The 22,716-nt window shown below is 42.1% G+C and overlaps 2 protein-coding genes across 31 annotated transcripts in view; both read left to right on the top strand.

Moving 5' to 3' along the window:
* Positions 1-22,716, top strand: part of LOC144334445 (uncharacterized) — a 176,713-nt gene that overhangs the window by 27,939 nt on the left and 126,058 nt on the right. For 11 of the 30 annotated variants that reach the window (XM_077964192.1, XM_077964195.1, XM_077964179.1 and 8 more), the window contains exons 2-3: positions 16,680-16,865; positions 22,591-22,667. In XM_077964192.1, the coding sequence (XP_077820318.1) occupies positions 16,680-16,739 (60 nt within the window). In that variant the 3' untranslated portion in view covers positions 16,740-16,865; positions 22,591-22,667. The remainder of the gene's footprint in view (positions 1-16,679; positions 16,866-22,590; positions 22,668-22,716) is intronic. The other 19 variants (XM_077964202.1, XM_077964203.1, XM_077964197.1 and 16 more) reach the window with 3 other exon arrangements.
* Positions 1-22,716, top strand: part of SMCO4 (single-pass membrane protein with coiled-coil domains 4) — a 64,872-nt gene that overhangs the window by 21,061 nt on the left and 21,095 nt on the right. Inside the window, 1 exon segment of the mRNA NM_001193371.2 lies at positions 22,591-22,667. The gene's annotated coding sequence lies outside the window, so the exon portion shown is untranslated.

Below are 22,716 nucleotides of genomic sequence, written 5' to 3'. Positions count from 1 at the left end.
CGCTTCTGACTGTGGATCAGTGGTCAAAATATCTGAGAGAGAGGTGATAGCTTCGATTGGTATTGGCTAGATTGCGAAGTCCTTGACGGCAGGGATGTTCTCTCTTTTATGTTCCCTTTATCCTTAGTCCAGTGCTGAGTACTTAGCTGATTGGTTGGTCTGTCTGGGAGAATTTGTAACAGTTCACCCTTCAGACTGGAAGAATAGTCAGAATGATGTTAAGGACAATTTGCAGAATACTGTCTCTACAAGGAAATGACAGGTATTCTTGCCCTTGCTTTATGAATGAGGAAAGCAGAACGACAGTGAGTGTGATAGTGAAGTGCTTGGGCTCTAAAGTCTGAGAAACCTGGGTTTGAATTCTGTTTGTGCGGTATCGTGGTTGTGTGACTTTGGGTAACTTTGTTAAGCCTCACTTTGTCCATCTTTAGGCGGGGTATGATGAGGGCACCTCCCTCAGGTATTGTGACAATAAAATGAGTTAACTCAAGTTTAGTAGCTTTAGCACAGTGCCTGGCATCTGATAAGCAGTTAGTAAGCATTATCTGTTGCCCGTCGTTTCATGATTAAGGGAGATTAAGTGACTCATGTTGGGTCCGAGAGCACCAGCTGGAGCCAGGCCCACTGCAGGAGGCCCCTTCTAGAGTTACAGATCTGTGATGGCTGTTGATCTTGAGCGAAACTTGTAGCTCTGATCTGTGGTTTAGCTGTGGCAGTGAAAGGAAGTGAATGTTGCAACAGAGCAGGTGTGTGCACACAAAGAGATGTCCTGGTTTTGCCAGTTAGAGAAAACAGCATCTTCCAGAGGTGTGGCTGCCTGTGGAATCTGAGAATATAAATGACATTGCTTAGGAAAGCCAGGTGCTTTGTATTTTCATCAAAAATAACAGTTTCCTAAAACTGAATATAGCAATGTATATGCTTAAACTGGTGGTTTTGTGTCTGGCACAGTGATAATTTTAGTGGAAACTCCAAGATTTGGTAAATACTGATTTCTGAAATCATTCACTGAGCCTAGCAGCACCACTGTGCACTTAGAATGAACTCCTTGAAAATACGTGACACGCCGAAGGTGCAAGGCACTGGACAGAAATCCCAAAGAGACTTGGTTTTGGCTTTAGCCCCTAATTTGCAAGTCTGGGTCTCTGTTCAGTTCTCTTTTCCAGGCTGGAGAGTCTTGAGCCTTCTTTCTCCTCAAAGTTAAAATAATTTTGTTCTTTATATCCCAAAGTGCGGATTGTCTTTGTATCTTGATAGGAAAAGGTGGTGTATGTGAAAAATTGTCTAATGGTTGAAACTTGCTGGTTTATACTTTAGTTGAAAATAGCCTTTCTCCCTTGTTTGGAAGCAATATAGTTTCGGGACAGTTAAGTATAATGGTCAACAGCAGAAACTTTTAGCTGGATTTAGGTTCCTGTCCTGCCTGTGCTTCCAGCAAGGTGTTTGACTTTGGTGCCTTAACCTCTCTGCACCCTGTGCGTAAAGTGGCTTAATAAGAGCACTGCTACCTTGTAAGTTGTTGAGAGGATTAAACGGGGTAATATGTAAAACCCTCAGTACAATGTCTGCTCCTAAACTCTTCAGTAAATAAGAGCTGTTACCGTCATCATCATTGTCAGTATTGTTAGTGGAAGGTCTTTCCAGGAGCCCAGAATTATAGACCTGGCTTTGCTGTTGCTAACAATTGCCCTGGATACGTTGCTGAATTCCTAAACTTCAGGATTCTTTTCTCTGAAATAAGGGAGTTGCCCAGTTGCCTCTAGTACAAACGTTCTGCCCCACCTACAGCATGTTTGTTTCTCATCAGGCCTGAGTGATGCCATCCGGGCTGCAAGGCTTGTGAGTCCCCTTTTCCAGTAAGGACCTGTAGTGGCTCTGCCAGATGTTGGCCCTGCTAACCTTTGCTTTTCTTTCCTTGATTTTATGTTCATAGGGTAACTTTCTTTTTCTGGCTCTGCCAAATGACTCCTCATGGTTTTATATATTTTTTTCTAGTGTATTCAGACGGTAGGTCTGGCATTGGAGTTAAGTCTCAGCTTGGGAGAGCCTCACACATAGGGGATATTAAAAGTAAGGGTGAGCCCATCACTTTGCCATTGACTTTTTAAATATGTTTGTGTTTGTACCTGTCACACTTACCAACCCAAGTTCTGAGGGCTGCCTGTATCTGAGGCTGGCCATTGAGAGCCACTCATGAGGAAGAAATGGCTTTTCTGGTTCCATAATAAGCTACCTTCTTGCTTTGTTTCCTTCCTTGCCTTGGTTTTAGTTCGAACCTTTAAAGAGCTTACCAGAGCTCATCTTGGTGTAATTTTATATTTTGCATATGCATCTTTGTTAGCCCCTATTTTTGCAAAAGGTGGAGCTGTGGAGTTAATCTCTGGTCTGCCATTGATGTTTCGGGTTTATCTTGTTCTCTTGGACAGGCATGCTGCACAATGAATTAATTGAGTTGTTTTTAGCCCACTTCCTGCCTAATTGAACACCTGCCCAGTGAATGCTGCCAAGTCACCTGCCTGTTACCTGATTTGCCAGCCATTCCTGTCATGTCAGCGTCTTGCTTGTATCCGAAGACTCAGTCTTGTCATTTGTAGTTTGCTTTCTGTGTTCTTCAGATAACTTTTTTTTCATGTAATTTAAAGGCACTCGTGCATCCTCTTTTGTTACAGTCCCTCTGCATTCCCATCTTGCCACTGTCCTCCCAGTTAAGATCATTGCTGACTAGGCCTCATAAAAACCCTGAAAGACCCGATGCAGGACAAGGGTGTATGTGACCCTGGGTTGGTTCTGATGCTTGTGTATCTTTTCCTTGGTCCCTGGCTGAATTTCCAGCAAGCCACTCTTAAAGTAGTGCTGACGGTTTAGAACGAATTAAAAGTAGTCTTTTAATGGGACACAAGATGGTTTTTAAAAGAGTGCTGGCATTTTTTGACATTAGAGACTTGTATCTTTCCAAAGAGAAGAGTGGTCTTATTAAAAGTGAGAACCAGGGTGGGAATTCAGCCTTCTCTGATCACAGAAAGCCACCCCTGTTAATGGCCTGTGGTTGTCCTCTTGACTGTTTTCTTTGGTTGAAAAGTCTTATAGCCAGTCACATGGCTCCTAGTGGAGCCCTGGCTTAGGTGTGATTTTGTTGTTAAAAATATCCTGGAGATACAGCAGCCCCTTTCCTAGTTATTTGGTAGAATTACATATCTTTTCTCTTAGCCTTTCAAAAACATAGAAGTGTACTGTTTGGATTTCTTCTGCCCAGATTTGAACTTATTCAAATGAGATGAGACTGGTTATCTCCTTTGATTTCATTGAGGTTTGCATTTTGTTTTCAGTTTCCTTTTGGCTTTTCTTTGCAGAATTTCCAGTTTTAAAAATATTTTTAAAATATTTTAAAAACATTTTAAAGGGCATAGCTCCTCAAAAAGTTAAACATAGAATTATCATAAGACCCAGGACTCAAAAGAATTGAATCAGGGACTTAAATCCTTGAACTCAAATCTTCATGGCAGCACTATTAGCGACAGTCAATAAGTAGAAGTAATTCATCCAGGTCTCCATCAGTGGATACATGGATAAACAAAATGTGGTGTTTCTATATCTATACAATGGAATATTGTTCAGCAATAAAAAGGAATGATGTACAGATGTATGCCACAACTTGCATAAACGGAAAGAACATGTTACTGGTAAGAGAAACCAAACACCAAAGGCCACATATTGTATGATTCCATTTATGCGAATTATCCAGAATAGGTAAATCCATAGATACAGAAAAAGCAAAGTAGTGGTTGCCAAGGGCTGGAGGGAAGAGGTTGTGTGGATTGACTGCCACGTGTATACTGATTTTTTCTTTTGGTGTGATGAAAATGTTTTGAAACTAGATAGAGGTAACAGTTGCACAACATTGTGAATGTCTACATGGTATGAATTATGTACTTTAAAATGTCTGATATATGCATTTCACTTCAATTAGAAACAATTTGAAGGGGCAGTATATGCGTTCTTGTGAAAGATGGCTTTTCCAGTGACACCATACGAGAGTTGCTGTCTAGCATGGTACTTCGATGCCGGTAGGAGAAGGAGTGTGGAGTCAGCCTGCTGGGGCTAGGATCTTAGCTTGTCACTTGGCCTGGGGGCAAGTTAGCCTGGTGAGTCGCCTCCCCTTGCAGCCTGTTTTTTCTTCTGTAAAGAGCATAAAAGCATTACTTTCTAGGGTTGCTATGAGAATCAGCTGAGATACACGGTAAGTGCTTAATAAATATTAACCTTTATCTGTTCTGTGGAAAGAGAAGAATAAAGTGGACTCAAGAAGAGAAGCAAAGTGCTGGAACTAGAGAAATTGGAGTTGATTTCAGCCATCTAGGTTTAGGTTAGGCCTTTGAGAAGAATTTTAAAAATCTTGTTCTCTAGATTTCTTTTTAGAAGTTGCCATAACCATGTGCAGTCAATGATGCTGTTGGGAGCTGATTTCTACCAACTGAAGCAAAGAATATTTATAAAGCACTTAGAATAGTGCCTGCCAGATAGCAAGGGCTCAATTAAGTGCTTGATTAAATTAAAGAAGAAAAAACCAATTGGATTATGGCAGTTGTAAGGCAGCAGTAGGGTGACAGCCCCTGCCCACTTCCCTTCCTGAGCTCTCTGCTTCATGCTTAGGTGGTCTTATTCTCGAGCTGGTTTTGTGAGAGTGTTGAGCACACATCGATGGAGATGCACCGGCATCTTTTGTTAGCTCTCCGGCATTTGTAGGAAGCTGAGCTACTGGGGTCACCTTTGTAAATGTGTTTTTATGTTTCTGATTCCTGCTTTCTTCCTTGGAAGAAAGGTCTTTATCATCACCTGGCCCCAGGTGAACCTTCCAGCTGAGTAGAGGACAAAGAAACCCTGGACCTAAGGAGAGGCTCCCATTGTCCAGCTTTAAGGGAAGGTGGAAGGCGGAGGGCTGTGAGGCAGGGAAGGCTAGTCTGACTTTCACTGGTAAAGAAATAGTTTTTGTTTCTTCTTAGCACACAATTGTAGAGATTTCTAATATTAGGACACTACTCGAATGTAAATGGGTATGTAGATCTCTCTCCTTTTTCTTTTTCTTTTTTCTTTTTTTTTTGACAGAGTCTTGCTCTGTCACCCAGTCTAGAGTGCAATGGTACGATCTTGGCTCACGGCAACCTCCCAGATTCAAGCGATTCTCCTGCCTCAGCCTCCTGAGTAGCTGGGACTACAGGTGCGCACCACCACACCTGGCTAATTTTTTGTATTTTTAGTAGAGACAGGGTTTCACCATGTTGGCTAGGCTGGTCTTGAACTCCTTACCTCAAGTGATTCACTGCCTTGGCCTCCCAAAGTGCTGGGATTACAGGCATGAGCCACCGCGCCCAGCCGATCTTTCTTTTCTAATTCCGTTTGCACTAAATGTCGTTGTGCACAATTAGCACCTTTTATATACTGGTGGTTCTTTACTGTTGGTACTTCACAATTTAGTGCCCAAATAATGTAAACTGTTGTATAGAAAGAAGCAAGATTATTGGACTTGGGATCTGAAGAGCAGAGCTTAGCAGTTGTGTGTACAGGATTTCTGCTTACTTTATCTGCCTGATTCCCCTTCCTCCTTTTGGGACCGGCATTCTCCCTTCTTCGGGGCTGTTACTTCTCCCTTATCCATTATTGCGACCTGCTAAGCATGGTTCTTGGTCCCCTGTGTTCTTGGTCTTGGTATAATTTTCATCATAATTAATTTTTTTTAATTAAAAATCTTTTTTAGTAAAAGGAAGAATTTATTATGAAAACCAGAATGCCTCAAGAAAATCCAAGACAGTAATTGCAGCCATATAATAGGATGTTAAGATGGGGCCTTTCCCTGCCCCAAATGAATGTGAAGCAGCCTCCTGTGTAGAAATTACAAAGGAAAAACAGAACCAGTTTTACCACATTTGGAACCCTTGCCAGGTCAAAGCTATTAAAAGGGGGTCAGACTGGAGATGGGAGAGGATTTGATGGATAGGTGTCTTTGGACAGAGCTGCCGTTGTGTTGCTGCCAATCCACCCAGCATAGATAGGGCTGGGGAGAGGTATAGTGGCGTAGTGCACATTTGTTCAAGCCCATCTCCCTGGAATTTTGAACTTGAGGCCCAAGAGCCGTTTTTTCTGGGGTGATGCAGCCAGAGAAGTGGGAGTGTGAAGCTGCAGTGACCCTGGCTTCCTGTCTGGAGGAGAAAACTGGCTTGCTGCAGCTGGCTTGGAGTAGGAGGAACTTGTGGGCAGAGAGAAGCAGAGAAGGGAGTGTGTTCGCCTGAAAATTCCCTCCTGTCTGGCCGCTCTTCCTTATTGCAAATTTTCTTTTGCCAAGGTATTTTGTTTTGTTACTTACAACCAAGGGTCCTGAGTAACAGACATGACCTTCATTAACTCATTGAACTTCCCTTACTCTAATTTTTTCCTCATGTATACAGTGGTATACAAGTAATTACCTCACAGTCAGAGATGATCCAATAAAATAATGAACATGGAAGCTTGGGGGGACTGTAGCATAGGAGATGTGGAGGCTTTAGCATTTTGTGATTATTTTACTAACTACCTGTCACTAATGATCTGATTGTTCTGAACATCATTGGTTTTCTTAGCATAAGTTAAACATTCTTTCAGAAACAAATGATGCCAATTACACGCTCCACTTTTTAAAATCACGGAGTTGCTTGACCTGACCGGTGTATTTGTAGGAAATGAATGAATGGCTCTTGATAAATTGTGGCCTTTCCAAACCTAAAAAAAGCTTTCTCTGAGTTGAGTTTTAATTATATTTTGGGGGGCAGAGAGTACTGCCTCCAGGTCAGGTGAGCTTTTCTTCGTGTTTCTGTGCCAGGGATAATGGTGCCAAAATTTTAGAGTAATGATTCATTTGTTTGGCCTTGGAGTTAAGTAGCCTTGGGTTTGAATGCCAGTGTTGCCACTTATTTAACTGTGTTATCTCTTTGAGCCTCAATCTTGAAGTCTGTAAAATGGGATAATTACCCCAACCCTGCAGATGGAGGATTATAGGAGATGATGTGTTTAAAGTCTTCAGCTATGTCTGGTGTGTGGTAGATGCTGAACAAATGCAGCTGTTGCTATTAAAAACGATACCTTCAGTAAACCATTCACAACTAAAGGGAATGAGACTAGAAAATGTGAATGCCAAAATCAGTTAATCAGCTATTGAATATACTGTTGAGTGCCTCCTCTGTGCAAGGGGTGGCAGTGGAGTGGATAAGAAGTTATGTAACACCATTCCTGTTTGTTTATTAGGGAAATAAATCATGTACGTATGGAAAAAAGTAATATGTGAGGCAGCTGGAGTTTGGAGGGTGGCAGAGGATTGAAAATGGGGAGGCTTCTTGGAGGTATAGAGCTGATGGAAAAATATAGCAAGGGAATTGATGTCAGGAGTTAAACACTTAGGGTGATCTTTGGAAGAGACCAAATTTTATTTATTTATATATTATATAGCCTCATCCTGTTTTATTTTTCCTTTGTCTTCCTGATTCCTTCCCAGATCTGCTTAATGTTTCTAATCATTATATTGATGACCCACGCCCATTGCCCATTCCAGAGTTTAGCATTTTCTTTGCAGACTCATTTTTGCCGTGAACCACTGGCCTACAGCCCTCAGTGATCAGAATTCTCCTAACAGATTCTGCATCCCTCCTCCCATTTTCTCCACTTCGATTTTGTGCACTGGAAATGGCCTTCTCAGGAGTTCCATCATGTGGAGTCATGTCCATTCATTCAGCAGATGCTTGTTGAGCACCTACTACAGGCAGCATGTGGGGCAGTATGCAAAGGAGGTCTGGGGAATAAAGAGATTGATGAAACCAGTCGGTCCCTGCCCCGAAGCAGCTTGGTTAGTAGAGGAAACAGATGGGCAAATGGACTCTAATTAAAAGTGATTAGTGCTTTATATTGGTCAGATAACGAAAGACATTTGGCGGGAGCCCCAAATCCCAGAGTCCTCTCTCAGTCACTTGCTGCTGTGCTTGGTTCAGAAAGGCTGTCCCCCTCATGGAGCAGTCTGGGAAAATGCATTCTTTTTTAATAACTATGATTCTGATGTGAAATCTCTCTGCTTAGTGTCTTGGTTGGGAAAGTATATAAGCGAAGATTCCTTTTGTCACCTCCACCCAAATCCTCTTCCACTGAGGAGCCCAGTCTTCCTTCCTCTCACAGACAAACCTGCTCTTCCTCCTGGCCCCCCCCCATCTCAAAATTGGCACTGTCATCAATCCAGAGGCTTGAGAGCATCTTTGGTATCTCTCTCTCCCTTATCACCTCTATCTGATCATCCACCAAATCCTGGCAACTCTATTGCCCTCTCTTCCATTGCTGTCACCCAAGTCTAAGCCATTTCTAGCTGCACGTCATGACCCATGTTACCTCATTCTGAAATTAATTTAGAGTTTTCCCCCCATCATTTAACAAAATAAAAAAAAATGGTAGAATGGAAGACATTCGAGTAAATTACATATAGTAAGTTTGAGTTTTATTTTGTGAAACTTGTGTTTGTGTATAATAGTTTCATACACAAAAAAAGGCTAACATTGCTAAGGTCTTCACATATATTGACTTATTTATCTCCCACAACAACCTATATAGTAGGTACCATTATGCTTATCCTTATTTTACAAAAGAGGGAACTGAAGCTCAGAGAATTTGAGAAGCTGGCCCAGGGTCACAGAGAATGCTAGTGTTCCAGCCCCCACAGTGCAGCCACAATAGGCTTATAAAATGCAAGTCGGATGATTCTTCTCTGTTGATGAGTCCCATGCTCTTAGTTGAGTATAAAGTCTGGTCATAAGGCCCTGTGTAATCTGGTTTCCCCACATCTCTCAGGCGCCTGCTGACCGTCCTCCTGCCCCACTGCCTTTCAGCTTCTAGATGTGCCAGGCTTTGAAACACCTCAGGGCCTTTGCATTTGGCCTTTTAGATTTAGTTAGGCCCCTTCATGACCTGCCCCCATAGTACCCTGTATTGCTCTGTATTGTATTGTGCTACCCTTTCACAGTACTTACTGGAGCTACCAAGATATACGGTCAGTGCCCCACTTAATGACAGGGATACACCCCGAGAAATGCATCATTAGGCAGTTTTGTTGTGTGAATATCGTAGAGTGTGCTTACACAAACCTAGATGGTATGGCCTGCTACAAACCTAGACAATGTGGTTATAGCCTTTTGCTCCTAGACTGCAAACCTGTATAGCATGTTGCTATACTGGATACTGTAGGCAGTTATAACACAATGGTAAGCATTTGTGTATCTAAACATATAAAAGGTACAATAAAAATACCGTATAAAACTTCTGAAAAATGTATGCCTGTATAGGGTACTTGCCATGAATGGAGCTTTCAGGACTGGAAACTGCTTTCAGTAATTCAGTGACTGAGTGGTAAGTGAATGTGAAGGCCTGGGACACCATTGTACACTCTTCGTGTGGCAGTGCAGTAGATGTGCTTATGCCAGCATCACCACAAACGCAGAGTAATGCTTTGTGCTATGGTTTTATGGTGGCCATGACATCATTAGACAATAGGAATTTTTCAGCTCCATTATAATCTTAGAGGACTACTGTCATATATGCAGTCCTTTGTTGACCAGAACATCATTATATGGTGAGTGACTGTACACTAAGTCCTCATTTAACGTCACACGTGGGTTCTCAGAAACTGACTTGAAGTGAAAGCATGTATAATGAAACCAATTTTATGAAGGCTAATTGATATAAACGAGTTAAATTCCTATTGCATATTTCTGGCACAAAAATATCACCAAACTTCAAAATAAAGACCCCGAACACTTCCAATACTAAACATTGAAGTAAATGGGAGCTATACATACATTTAAGAAAAATTAATAACAGGTGAGATCATTATTGATCCAGTTTTTGGTGGATCAGTGAGTGAGGGTGGTCGTGGTGGCAGGTTAAATCAAGGAATACATGTTTGCACAGTGAAAATTACCAGGGACATCTCCTCCCACCATGCAGTTTAAAAACAATTACGAATATGGCAGCTCATTAAGCACTTTCAGACCACATTGTTAATGTCCTGCATTTGTATGATTATACTTTATGAATTTTTGTTTGATAATAATTTGTATCCATTCATTTATCCATTTTCTAACCTGCTTATTCCAGTGCAGAATAGCATGTGGCTGGAGCCTCTCCCAGCAGCTCAGGGCACAAGGTGATAAGTGCACCCTGGGTAGGACGCAGTTTCATCCCAAGATGCGCTCACACCCACTCCGATGGGGACCGTTAGACACACAAATGCCTAACTCCAACATCTTTGGGATGTTGGAGTTAGGTATTTGTAAAGTTTGTAAGAGGAAACCAGAGTACCCAGAGAAAACCCACACAGACATGGAGAGAATGTGCAAACTCCACACAGACAGTGGCTCCAGCTGGGAATTGATTTTTTTTTCTTTTTATCAACGTTATAATGCAATGATGCTATTTGAGGATCTGCTGTAGTTCCTTGCTGACTTCAGGGGCACAAAGGCTGGCTTGCATCCTCAGTCCCTGGGGCAGCGTCTGGCATGCCAATCAGGGAAAACCTAACTGGGTGTTTGATTAGCTATGGGAGGTGAAGGAAGGGAGCGGTCTCATTTTTTGCTTAATTGTCTATCCCTGTCAAAATAATCCTTTCTTCCTCCTGTCTTACCTTTCTAGAAAGGATTTTTTTTTTTTTTAATTGGACATGTTTATTTCTGTGGGTGTGTCAAAGTCTTTTGAGTGGGCTTTTTGTTTTTGTCCTTTTTTGAGATGGAGTCTTGCTATGTCGCCCAGGCTGGAGTGCAGTGGTGTAATCTTGGTTCACTGCATCCTCTGCCTCCTGGAGTTAAGCGATTCTCCTGCCTCAGTCTCCCTAGTAGCTGGGAATACCGGTGTCTGCCACGATACCTGGTTAATTTTTTGTATTTTTAGTAGAGATGGGGTTTCACCATGTTGGCCAGGCTAGTCTTAAATTCCTGACCTCAAGTGATCTGTCCAACTCGGCCTCCCAAAGTGCTGGGATTGCAGGCGTGAGCCACTGCAGTGGCCTGTTTTTGTTTTTTAATCTGTGAATTCCCAGTGTGCTGCTCTACTAGATGAAGAGCTGCTGGCTTACATCTGTTGGGCAGGCTCTTAGTCCTTGTGGGCTGGGCAGTGTGGTAGTGAGGGAGTCCTGAGCCCCAGATCAAGAGGTAGAGGCCCTGACTACACCACTGCTTTGCAATTCAGGCCTGAGACAGCTTCCTGGTCCATAAGATGGTGGTGGGGTGCAGTGGGGTTGGAGGTGGGTGGTAACAGCATACAAGCCTACATCTGGTCTGCTTTTGACACTTGGGAGATAATAGTGTGTAAAAGGTCCGGGCATGGCAGTGTTGGCTGTTCAGGAAAAGTGACTTTGTTTTTTTAAAATCTCTTATTTCTTGGATCTCCTTGTGCTTGGCAGTGTGCCTTTCCACTTAGATCCGGGCCTTGGTTGGTCAAGGACAGTTTTTTCATCAGCAGAGTGACTATAGTCATAAGGCCAAAGCTATTCAAATTCCTTCCTACGTTCACACATTGGTGATTGTTGAAACCTTAATATTTGACCTTGGAGAGCTTTCAGGCCTAGACTAGTGCAGTGACAACTGTAGGTCCTGCTTTGGCCCTGCGGTCATAACTACAGTGATAATAATTGCAGCTTTCATTTGTTGAGCATCTGCCCTTCGCCAGAGTCCATGATGCTTGCACCAACCCTGTCAAGTAGGTGGTGGACTCCCCATTTTATGGAAGAGGAAACTGTAGTCCAGAGAGTTTGAGAAACTCGCCAAGTTCTCCCGTTTGGAGTTCTCTATAGGACCTCCTTCTCATTTAGTTGTAACTACTCTTTTAATTGCTTTTTTTTGTTTTATTCCAGTAGGTTTTTGGGGAAGAGGTAGTGTTTGGTTACATGAATAAGTTATATAGTGGTGATTTCTGAGATTTTGGTGCACTGATCACCTGAGCAGTGTACACTGTACTCTGTATAGTCTTTTATCCCTCACTCCGCTCCCATCCTTTTCCCACCAAGTCCCCAAAGTCCACTCTTATGCATCGTTCCTATGCCTTTGCATCCTCATAGCTTAGCTCCCAATTATGAGTGAGAAGTTAGGATGTTTGGTTTTCCATTCCTGAGTTACTTCACTTAGAATAATGGTCTCCAGTTCCAGCCAGGTTGCTGTAAATGCCATTATTTCATTCTTTTTTATGACTGACTAGTCTTTCATGATATATATATATATAGAGAGAGAGCACAGTTTCTTTATCCACTCTTTGATTGATGGGCATTTGGGCTGGTTTCATATTTTTACAAACGCGAATTGTGCTGCTGTAAACATGCATGTGCAAGTATCTTTTTCATATAATGACTTCGTTTCCTCTGGGTAGATACTGGGGTTGTGGGGCTGCTGGATAAAATGGTGGCCCTGCTTTTAGTTCTTTAAGGAATCTCCACACTGTTTTCCATAGTGGTTGTACTAATTTACATTCCCATAATTGCTTTTTTTGTCTTAGAAAATGATGGCTGTTTGTAAGCTCCTTGTGAGCAACTTTTTTTTTTCCCCCATTTTTGAGTCAGGGTCTCATTCTGTTGCCTAGGCTAAAGTACAGCAGTGCAATCATAGCTCACTGCAGCCTTGAGCTTCTGGGCTCAAACGATCCTCCTGCCTTGGCCTTCTGAGTAGCTGAGACTATAGGCATGTGCCACTATGCCCAGCTAACTTTTTTTTTTTTTTTTTGGTAGAGACAGGGTTTCACCATGTTGCCCAGGCTGGTCTCAAATTCCTGGGCTGTAGTAAATTGCCTGCCTCGGCCTCCCAAAGTGTTGGGATTACAGGCATGGGCCACTGCACCTGGCTTTGAGCCATTTTTAATAAGTTGTCTTTTGTCTCTTCTATATGGCCTCTGTTCTTGATTGGCATAACCCAGTTTTACCTAGGTGAGGTCATTGCTCAGTGGGTCTGCTCGTCCAGGCTCTGCAGAAGTCTACTTTGCTCTGAAAGTGTTTCCTGCTCCTTCTCTTCCCACCTCCAGTGGTGGAGTTCATGCTGATTGGATAGAGTCCATGCTCTGGAAATAGGAACCAATTTTCTCTCGTCACTACTTTTTATTTCTAACTGCTTTTGTTCGTCTTTTCTGGGCTTTATTCATTTTCCTTCTTTACTGCTGTAGTTTATTGCTCTTTGCTGACTCCTTTATTTTTATTTTCCAGACTTGCCTGAAATGCATCTTGATTCTGGCATCTTTAGAAGTTTAAAGCCCTGCACTTTGTCACTAATGATTTCCCTCATTTTGCAGAATTCCATTTGGTTGTAGTTCTATTTGGCAAGACCCTGCTTTTCTTCTTTCTTAAATCATTACATTTTAATATTCTTCTCTTCCTGCTCTTTTATAGAAATTTGTATTTCATTTTTTAGGTTGTAATAAGGGACCTTCAACGCCCTACAGTTTGACTTCTTATACTTACTTGTTTTCAGAATCATATGTTCATAGAGCAGAGGCACTTTTATGCTGTCCTTGCTTTTTCTAAAAGGCATATCTGTCCATACCATTTTGGTACTCAGCACCCTTCATAGGTTCGTGAAGATCAGCTCTGAATGCCCCATCCCAGTGTTGGAGACCAATGGTGTCCCCCTCCCTTCGCCTGCCCCCTATGACACGAGATCAGCAGTTCTGCAGAATTGGTTTCAGGACCCCTTTACATAACTCTTAAAAATTAGTGAGATTCCCCAAAGAGCTTTTGTTTATGTAGATTGTATCTGGCAATATTTACTGTGTCAGAAATTGAAATTAAAGAAATTTAAAAATATTTATTAAACTTGTTTAAATATAACAATAAACCCATTATATGATATGTGATAACATAAAGGAACATTTTTAATGAAAAATAAATATTTCCAAAGCACAAACATTTAGCGAGAAGAGTGACATTGTTTTACTTTTTCCCAAATCTCTTTAATGTCTGTCTTAATGGAAGACAGCTGGAGTCTCATAAATGCTTTTGCATTCATTCTGTTGCAGTGTGTTGTGTTGGTTGAACTTATATGGAGAAAATCCAGCCTTACACAGACGTGTAGTTAGAAAAGGGAGGAGTGTTTTAATAGCCCTTTCAGTTAATTGTGGAGAGTCTTTGAAACTCTATCAGAACTTTTGACCAGCTGTAAAGGTTTGTTGCAACATAGAATCTTAAACCAATCAATGAACTTTTCATAATGCTGTTACATTAAAGTCCGTTGTCCTATCACATACCTTGAAAGGATCTTTTATGCATCATTTTGTAACATCATGCATCATTAGTCATTTGGAAAATATCAAAATATCACATTTAATACCACCATTTAGAAAAATATCAACATGTCACATTTGTTAATGTCATTGCCATTCTCATCTGAAAAGTCTTTAAGTATTGAGATGCTCTAAAGCTCCAAATACTGGATATAAGTTTTACAAAGTTTCTTTTTTCTTTTTTTTTAAGACGAGTCTTGCTCTGTCACCCAGGCTGGAGTGCAGTAGCGCGGTCTCAGCTCACTGCAAGCTCTGCCCCTGGGTTCACGCTGTTCCCCTGCCTCAGCCTCCCGAGTAGCTGGGATTACCGGCGCCCGCCACTACGCCTGGCTAATTTTTTTTGAATTTTTGGTAGACATGGAGTTTCACCATGTTAGCCAGGATGGTCTCAATCTCCTGACCTCGTGATCCGCTCGCCTCCGCCTCCCAAACTGCTGGGATTACAGGCCTAAGCCACCGCACCCGGCCAAAGTTTCATTGGTTTTGAGACAGAGTCTCTGTCCCCCAGGCTGGAGTGCAGTGCCACGATCGCAGCTCACTGCAACCTCCGCTTCCCGGGTTCAAGCGATTCTCATGCCTCAGCCTCCCGAATAGCTGGGATTACTGACACCCACCGCCACGCTTATTTTTGTACTTTTAGTAGAGACAGGGTTTCACCATGTTCGCCAGGCTGGCCTTGAACTCCTGATCTCAGGTGATCTGCCCGCCTCAGCCTCCCAAAGTGCTGGGATTACACTGTGTGAGCCACCGCACCCAGCCCCAAAGTTTTAATTTCTGCTTGAAAGCCCAAAATTTGTGTTTAGCAACAAATACCGTCAGTTTTCCTTGAAATAGCAGGCTCACTGTATTTATTTTTGACAAAGTGTCTATAAATACACAAATCTGAGTAATCATAGTTTTTCTCAGTCATTCTTTCAAGGAAAGATGATGTTCTGTGAAAAACAGTGGCTAAGCTTGCAGCTCAGTCACGCAGGTACTTTTTCTTCCTGAAGACAACCACCCTACTCTGGCCTGCAGCAGAAGTGCTGATTAAGTGGTTAACATTTTGTTACATGGGATATTAAAAAGATGTGTACTCAAGAATCAGTACTTAATAAAATTAATAATTTTACTGCTTCATCAAGGACACTCTTAGGTAAAATTGACTTAAAAAATAGTTGTGTGTGTGGCAGTAGAGAATATAATGACCACTGATACAGTGAGATGCCACTGCCTTGATTTATGCTAAGCCACCAGTTGTTTTACCTGCCATTGCTTTTGCACCAGCAATGTAAGTGTCAACACAGCTGAAGATAGTTTTGACCTTACGGGACTCCCAGAAAGGGTCTTGGGCCACACTTACCAGTGGGTAAGACTAAACTGCCCATCATTCATCTGCATGCTCTAGATTCTCTTACTTTCCATATCTTGGCTCCATGCGCCCTCTACCCGGAACATTCGTCTTCACCACCCCTCTCCCTCCGCCTGTGTGTGTGCATATTCACACATTTGTATACATCTACACATGTATAGGTGTGTATGTGTGTATAAATGTACACGTGTGTATATTCAGCTAGTACTGGTTATAATCGTGTGCAATGATCTCATCCAGTAGATTGTAGACTGTGGGCCAGGTTTCATATTTATCTTGGTGGGCAGGAGCACCAAGTACCGTGTGTGGCACAGCTAATCATTCGTTAAATGTTAGCTATTTTCATCATCATCAACATCATCATCATTGCAAGGGCTTAATACATTTTTCTTTTTTAACAAATAAAGAGTTTGGGTTAGTTTTTCCCATGGTTTCCTTAGAACGTTTGTTCTCTGTGATATCAGTTTAAGTGTTGATGAACGGGCATCTGTGGTCAGCTAGATTTGGGAATGCTCAAATACGTTTTTGACTGAAGGATTTTCAAGATCTTTTATTGTATAAGGTGTATATTGTGAATCTTTAAGGGGAATGGGAGGCTATAGAATGTTGCATTTCCGAAGCTGAATAACTTGTGAACCTTCTTTTTTTGGCATAACTCATAAAATTAGGTTTCTTGGAATTTTCTTTGGGAAATAATCACATAGTATGGCCTTTTCATTTTTACAGATGAGGAAACTGATGACCTATATTCATTCTTGCATTAATTTATACCTCAGATATGTAGTGAGTACTTCTTAAAGTTAGACACTGCTAGGTTGGGTAATACAATAGCAAGTGAAAAAAAAAAAAACCAGAGTTGGGGAAAGTGTTAATTATACTGTTTATATGGAATAGATGATTAAGTGGGAGGTACAGACATTAATGAAGTAGTTACTGAAATTAGAACTGTTATGTGAATGGTGTGCAGGAAGGTACACAGTGCTAAATCATTTGTTTTTTGTTTTGCTCACTTTCAAAGCTCTGCCAGGCCTGTTTAGGTCTTCCTCTCAACATTTTGCCAGTGCTGGCAGCTCTGTGATCCAGACTGCTGAAGATCATTAAAGATGTCCATTTGCCCAGCTGCATCATCCGAGAGTGTAGCATGTTGAAGACATGATCTGTTACAGCGTGAGACAACTTTCTCTTAGTGCTTCATGTTTAGTAGGTACTTCTACATATTGATAGACTGCATGAAGAATGCAAAAACATACTTAGAAAAACCTGGACTGAAGGACAAACCCTACACTGTGGTTTCCTCACCCACTGCCCTAACTCACTGTGCTGTACAGGGGGACTGAATAAAATCATTTAACATGCATTTCCTGTGCCCCTGCTCTGACCTGGCCCCATTTTGGAGGGATCCAGTGACTCTTCTCTTCCCCACCATGCAAAACAGAAAAGCACATCTTTGTGTTTTGATCCAGTACTGCCCATACATTGGGGGAAATGTTAATGTACTGTTTGTATGAATATATTTAATCAAAGGACATGATGTTGATACAGTAAAATTGGCCTGTGGTCTGGTGGCTGCCTGGGCAGATGATAGCAGGAGGGTTTTGTGACAGAATAGCCTTGGAGTCAGGACTTTTGTAAGAAGATTAGGTCAGTGTTTGATTTGATGTTCCATTCTGTGAAGTCACCTACAGAGAAATCAAACATTTACATGTTGATTAACTGGTGATTTTGGTTTTGGCATGTGGCCACAGGCTTTGGGCTGGATGAGCTCTGGGAATGCATAAAAATCTCTCATTCCGTCTCTTGTATGGGTAGATAAGCAGGAAAATATTTACCTTCTCAGGTTATCCTCTTCAAAGAAGCCTGAAACTTCTTCAGCCACATCATGTTCCTGCCAGAGTCTGAAAACCAACAGGTTTTCAAGAGACCAAGGGTTGAGTGGAGTCATTTAGAGAATGGCATGTATCCAGGTTACTAAATTTGTCAATGTTGCTCTGAGATTGAATTAGGAAAATTCCCACTGAGTTCTGGACCTCTTGATTTGTGATCTTCTTTAAGTTAGAGTTGCAGAAATATCATGGATTCCTACTTTAAAAATAACTTTCTTTTCTTTGTAAAAATAATTCAGACTAATTGTAGAAATTTGGGTAAATAGCAGAAGGCATAATGCTGAAAATTACCCATAATCCTTCTTCAGAGATAATCACTGTAAACATTTTGTTGTATTTGCATGTATTTTTATATGCATAATTAGGATCATTGTGTATAAATTTTGTTTCTTCTTATTCCATTTAATATATGAATACTTTTTCTTGTGTTGAGAGCAACATGGACTTGTATTAGTTTCCTGTTGCTGCTGTAATACATTTCCACAAACGGGGTGGCTTAAAATAACAAATTTATTCTCATAGGTTTGGAGGCCAGAAGTCTGAAATCAAGGTATCGGCAGAACCGTGCTTCATGTGCACAGACTCTAGGGGAGAATCCGTTCCACTCCTTGCTCTCCCAGCTGCTGGTGCTGCCAGCATTCCTTGGCACGTGGTCTTGTCATTTGTATATCTGCGTCAGTTTTCACAGTGTGCGTCTGTGTGTTTGTGTGTGTGTAATCTGCCTTAAAGGACATGTGAATTTAGGTCCAGTCTAGATAATCAGGAATACAGCTTTATCTCACAATTCTTGACTTAATCACGTCTACAAAGACCATTTTTCCACATAAGATAACATTTCCAGGTTTCAGGGTTGGGACTTGATGTGGTTTGGCTGTGTCCCCACCCAAATCTCATCTTGAATTGTAGCTCCCATAATTCCCACGTGTTGTGGGAGGGAACTGGTGGGAGATAACTGAATCATGGGGGCAGTTTTCCCCATACTGTTCTTGTGGTAATGAATAAGTCTCACAAGATCTGATAGTTTTATAAGGGGAAACCGCTTTTGCTTGGTTCTCATCATCTCTTGTCTGCCACCATATAAGACGTGCCTTTTGCCTTCCACGCCATTGTGGTTGGGGAGGCCTCACAATGGAACTGTGAGTCCATTAAACCTCTTTTTCTTTATAAATTACCCAGTCTCGGGTGTGTCTTTATCAGCAGTGTGAAAATGGACTGATACAGGATCTGACCTCTCTGGGGCCATTATTCAGCCTTCTACGGGGTTCTAGACAATGGACTCTGGAGCCAGACTCTATGGGATGTAATCCTAGTGCCTTACTAGCAGAATAACCTTGAGCAAGTGCCTTAACTCTCGATACCTCTGTTTCTGATCTGTAAAATGGGAATAATAATACTTACCTCCTTGAGTTGGTATACAAAATACAAAGATTAATATGTACAGAACACCTAAAAAGCTCAGATTAGTGACTGGCCTGTGTAAGGAGTAGCTGTTATTATTGTAGTTGTTATTTTTATTAACAATTCTTTGTCAGATGCCATTTTTAATGGCTGCATAAGAGTTTTTAAATGAATCTACCATAATTTGTCTAATTATATCCTTTTGTTGGAAAAGTTTCTTTTTCATTTTTTATCTCAGGTATGATGTTGCCATGTAGCATTAAGTTTTGTTCCACTTTATTCCTTAGTGTAGAGTTCTGAAAATGGAATTACAATGTCAAAGGATGTGTACAGTTTTAAGCCGCTTAATGAGAATTTGTTAAATTGCTTTCCAGAAAGTTGAATGATGAGAGTACCTGTTTTATCATAGCCATACCTGTTACCGCATGTTACCATTTTCAATACTCTGAGGTCCTTTGGCATAGTCAGCCCTTTAAGGCTGAAGTGTAACAGCATAGGGCCCCTACACGTTGTGGTTCATTCAGTGAGGAGTATTCTGACCATGCAAGACAACCTCTAACACAAAATGACATCCTTGCTTTGTGAAATCACCCAAGTGCCTTCTCCATTCTGTTATGAAGCCTGGAAACTTGCTGGGTGTTTTTGAAGTTAGTGGGAGGGCTGTTGGGGGAAAGGTTGTTACTAGCAGGGTAATGCTAGGTTTACAGGGACTTCAGTAGCATAGTTTTGCTTCTGTTCTCAAATGTGGACATTTAAAACTGAGCATTTGATGGGATGAGGAAGGTACATTTGAACAGAAAACAGATTAATGTAATCGCTTTGCAACTAAGGCCATGTGAGGGACAGGAGTATGGGGTGGGGAAGGGGAAGCTCCTGCATTGTCTGCCAGATTATCTGGGAGATCAGCCCTGGGAAAGGCTAAGGGAACAGTCTGCATCTGCACTTAACCCCATAGGTCACCTGCTAGCCTGCTCTCCTTTCTTGATGCTGCCCATTGCAGTCTGGTCCTGTGCAGCCCAGGCCTCTGGGCTGTAGAGAGGCATAGCAGGGGTTCCGAGTGTGTGTGCTCAAGGGAACCTGCTTCAGTTGAGGTCATCTGGTCCACTGCTGTTCAGGCTATTTAGAAACACAGGGTGGGCTGTGTTTCCCCAGTGGAAATGTACAGTATGCACCATGTGCAGCAGGTCATGCACAAATTCAACAATACCCAAACCAGCTGTAGTTGGCTAAATGGTGGCCCCAAAGATGTGCTTAGATTAGAACATCCCTGGAACCTATAAATGTTAATTGGAAAAGGGGGCTTTGGAGATATGACTAAGTAAGGATCTTGAGATGAGATCATCGTGGATTATTTGTAGGCCCTAAGTGCTGTCACAGATATTCTTATAAGAGAGAAGCAGAGGGAGATTTGACACAGAAGAGAAGGCAGTGTGCCAAGAGGAGAAGGCATCTGTCAAGATGGAGGCAGAGGTCGGAATGATGTGGCCACAAGCCAGGGAATGCGAAGCCACCAGAAGCTGGAAGCAGTGAAGAACGAGTTCTCCCCTACAGCTTCCAGAGGGAGCATGGCATTGCCTATTCCTTCATTTCAGACTTCTGACCTTCAGAACTAATACATTTCTTGTTTTAAGCCATCCAGTGATAATTATGGCAGCCTCAGGAAACTCGTATACTAGTCTGTGCCCTGTCCAGGACAGTTCCACTGTTTATGTGTTTGGCTCTGTAGCAATATCATATTGCTAGAAAAGCTTCTGAGCACTTACTCCCAATTTTTGTATTTATCTGGTCCTGACCCAGCAGCAGAGTTGGCACTGGTTTGCAGAACCCCTGTTGAGTACCACTGATCTAGTCTCCATCATTTTATGAATGAAGAAACTGAGGCCCAGTGAGAGGAAGTACTGTAGGTTTGGGACACGCAGCAGGTGCCTCTGCTCCTTGGAATATTTAGACAGGGCCAGATCTGGGGAGAGCAGATAGCAGAGTTGCCCTTTGGAGGCCAGCTGGTGTCCCTGTCGCTGTTCTGTACCCTGTTTGGTGAAAGCTGATGCTTCAGTGAGCCTCTGGAGCAACAAGCTGCTCAGAAGGCCTAGAAACTGGGGCAAAATAGTAGAGCCTTTGCTGCAGCTACTGAGCCAACAGCAGCAGGCAAAGAACCCCATCAAGGGTAGAGGTCATGGCTTGCTAATGACTTAATTTCCTGATGACTGCTTCAGTCTTTATAGACCCTCTGGCTCAGGTCATAGTTTTCCTCTGGAGCCCAATTTGAACTTTCCATATTTTCAGAATGGTAATTATCTCTTAGGGAATGGGGACTAGACTACATGCTGCTTTGATAAAGTCCAAACTCCTTTACTTGGCATTCATGACTCCTGAATAACCAACTCCCTTCCCCTTTCCAGTTCTGCGTCCCATCCCTCCCTTTTACCTACCTTAATCTCTGGACTTCACCAAAATCAGTGCTCCCTAGTAGAAGAGAGTACAAGATGTTAGGTTCTTAAGTCCCCACAGTAGGTAAGTTCGTGATTGCCCAACTCAGGAACTAATGAAAAAATATGGCGAGGATAGAGGTTGGGCATCCATCTGTGAAGCTCTTGGGGGGATAAAAAAAAAAACAACAACTGTTTACATTTACTGCAAGAGAATATAAAGGCAGCACAGCAGCCAGTACCAACCACTAACATGAACAAAGTCATGTGAGACCACCTGGCCCAGTGGAGCAACCAGATGCCCATAGCCACATACATAAGCCAGGCAAGACCAGAAGAAAAAGCCCCGCTGAACTCAGCACTGATTGCTGACCCACCACACCTTGAAATGAAATGTCTTTTTTTTTTTTAAACAAAACAAAATCACAGTAAACCAAGATTTATCTTTACATATATTAGTAATGATAGGCATTGTACCATTACTCAATTATGTTTTGCTTGTTATGGACACTTTTTGGAGCCTCCCACCTTTTTATTTTCAACGAAACTCTTATTTATTTTGCTTTATGAGTAATACCCATATTAAAAGCCCCTTTCCCCCAGTATCTGGGCTTCCAACTTAATATTTAATGCCACTGAGGTTTTGAGTTAATTTGTTGGCTGTCCTTTGTGGCTCTCACACATCTCTTCCTTTCCTCTCTGATGTTATGGGACAGTAGTTCAGATGCCTGGGTCACTTTCTCATCATCTTTTATTTTTCCCAAGGCTTTGGTTTACAAGCCTCTGTTCCTTCACCTTCCACTTTCGTTTCTTTTTCTAGTCCCAAACCTGTATCCCTCGTTTTTAAATCAGTGGTTTTTGATTGCAGGGAATAGCCATGCTCTCATGGCAGCTTAAGTTAGCAGTGAGTTTGTTGTAGTAATCCCAGGAATACAAGGAGCAAAGCTTGACTGCCTGCTGGAGTGGGAAGGCCCCTCTAACTCCACGCAGGGGCTGCGTGCTCCTGCCCGTCACACACATGCACGCGTGTGCCAGTGTATCTGTCTCTGTCCCCTTCTGGAGCAGGACGGTGATAAGTGTCTATCCCTAAGCCAGTTGGGAGAGGGGGACCGTGTGACTGCCCTTTCAGCATGGGCTGAGGGGCTGGGGAGTCCCAAAAAGGAGTCTGTGGAGGGATACCTTCCCAGCACCTATGATATCTTTTCTTCTAATTTCTCAACAGGAATAACTGAAGTCACCCGTACGGAAAATCAGTTTGCTGAAATTATTCAATCAACGATTCTTGAAGTTGAAGAAAAGGTAAACATTCTCTTATAAGGGAAACTCATTGTCTGGGGAGAGGTTACTG

This window comes from Macaca mulatta, chromosome 14, assembly GCF_049350105.2.
Source record: "Macaca mulatta isolate MMU2019108-1 chromosome 14, T2T-MMU8v2.0, whole genome shotgun sequence".
Taxonomy (NCBI): domain Eukaryota; kingdom Metazoa; phylum Chordata; class Mammalia; order Primates; family Cercopithecidae; genus Macaca; species Macaca mulatta.
This window is presented reverse-complemented; position numbering and strand designations above follow the sequence as displayed.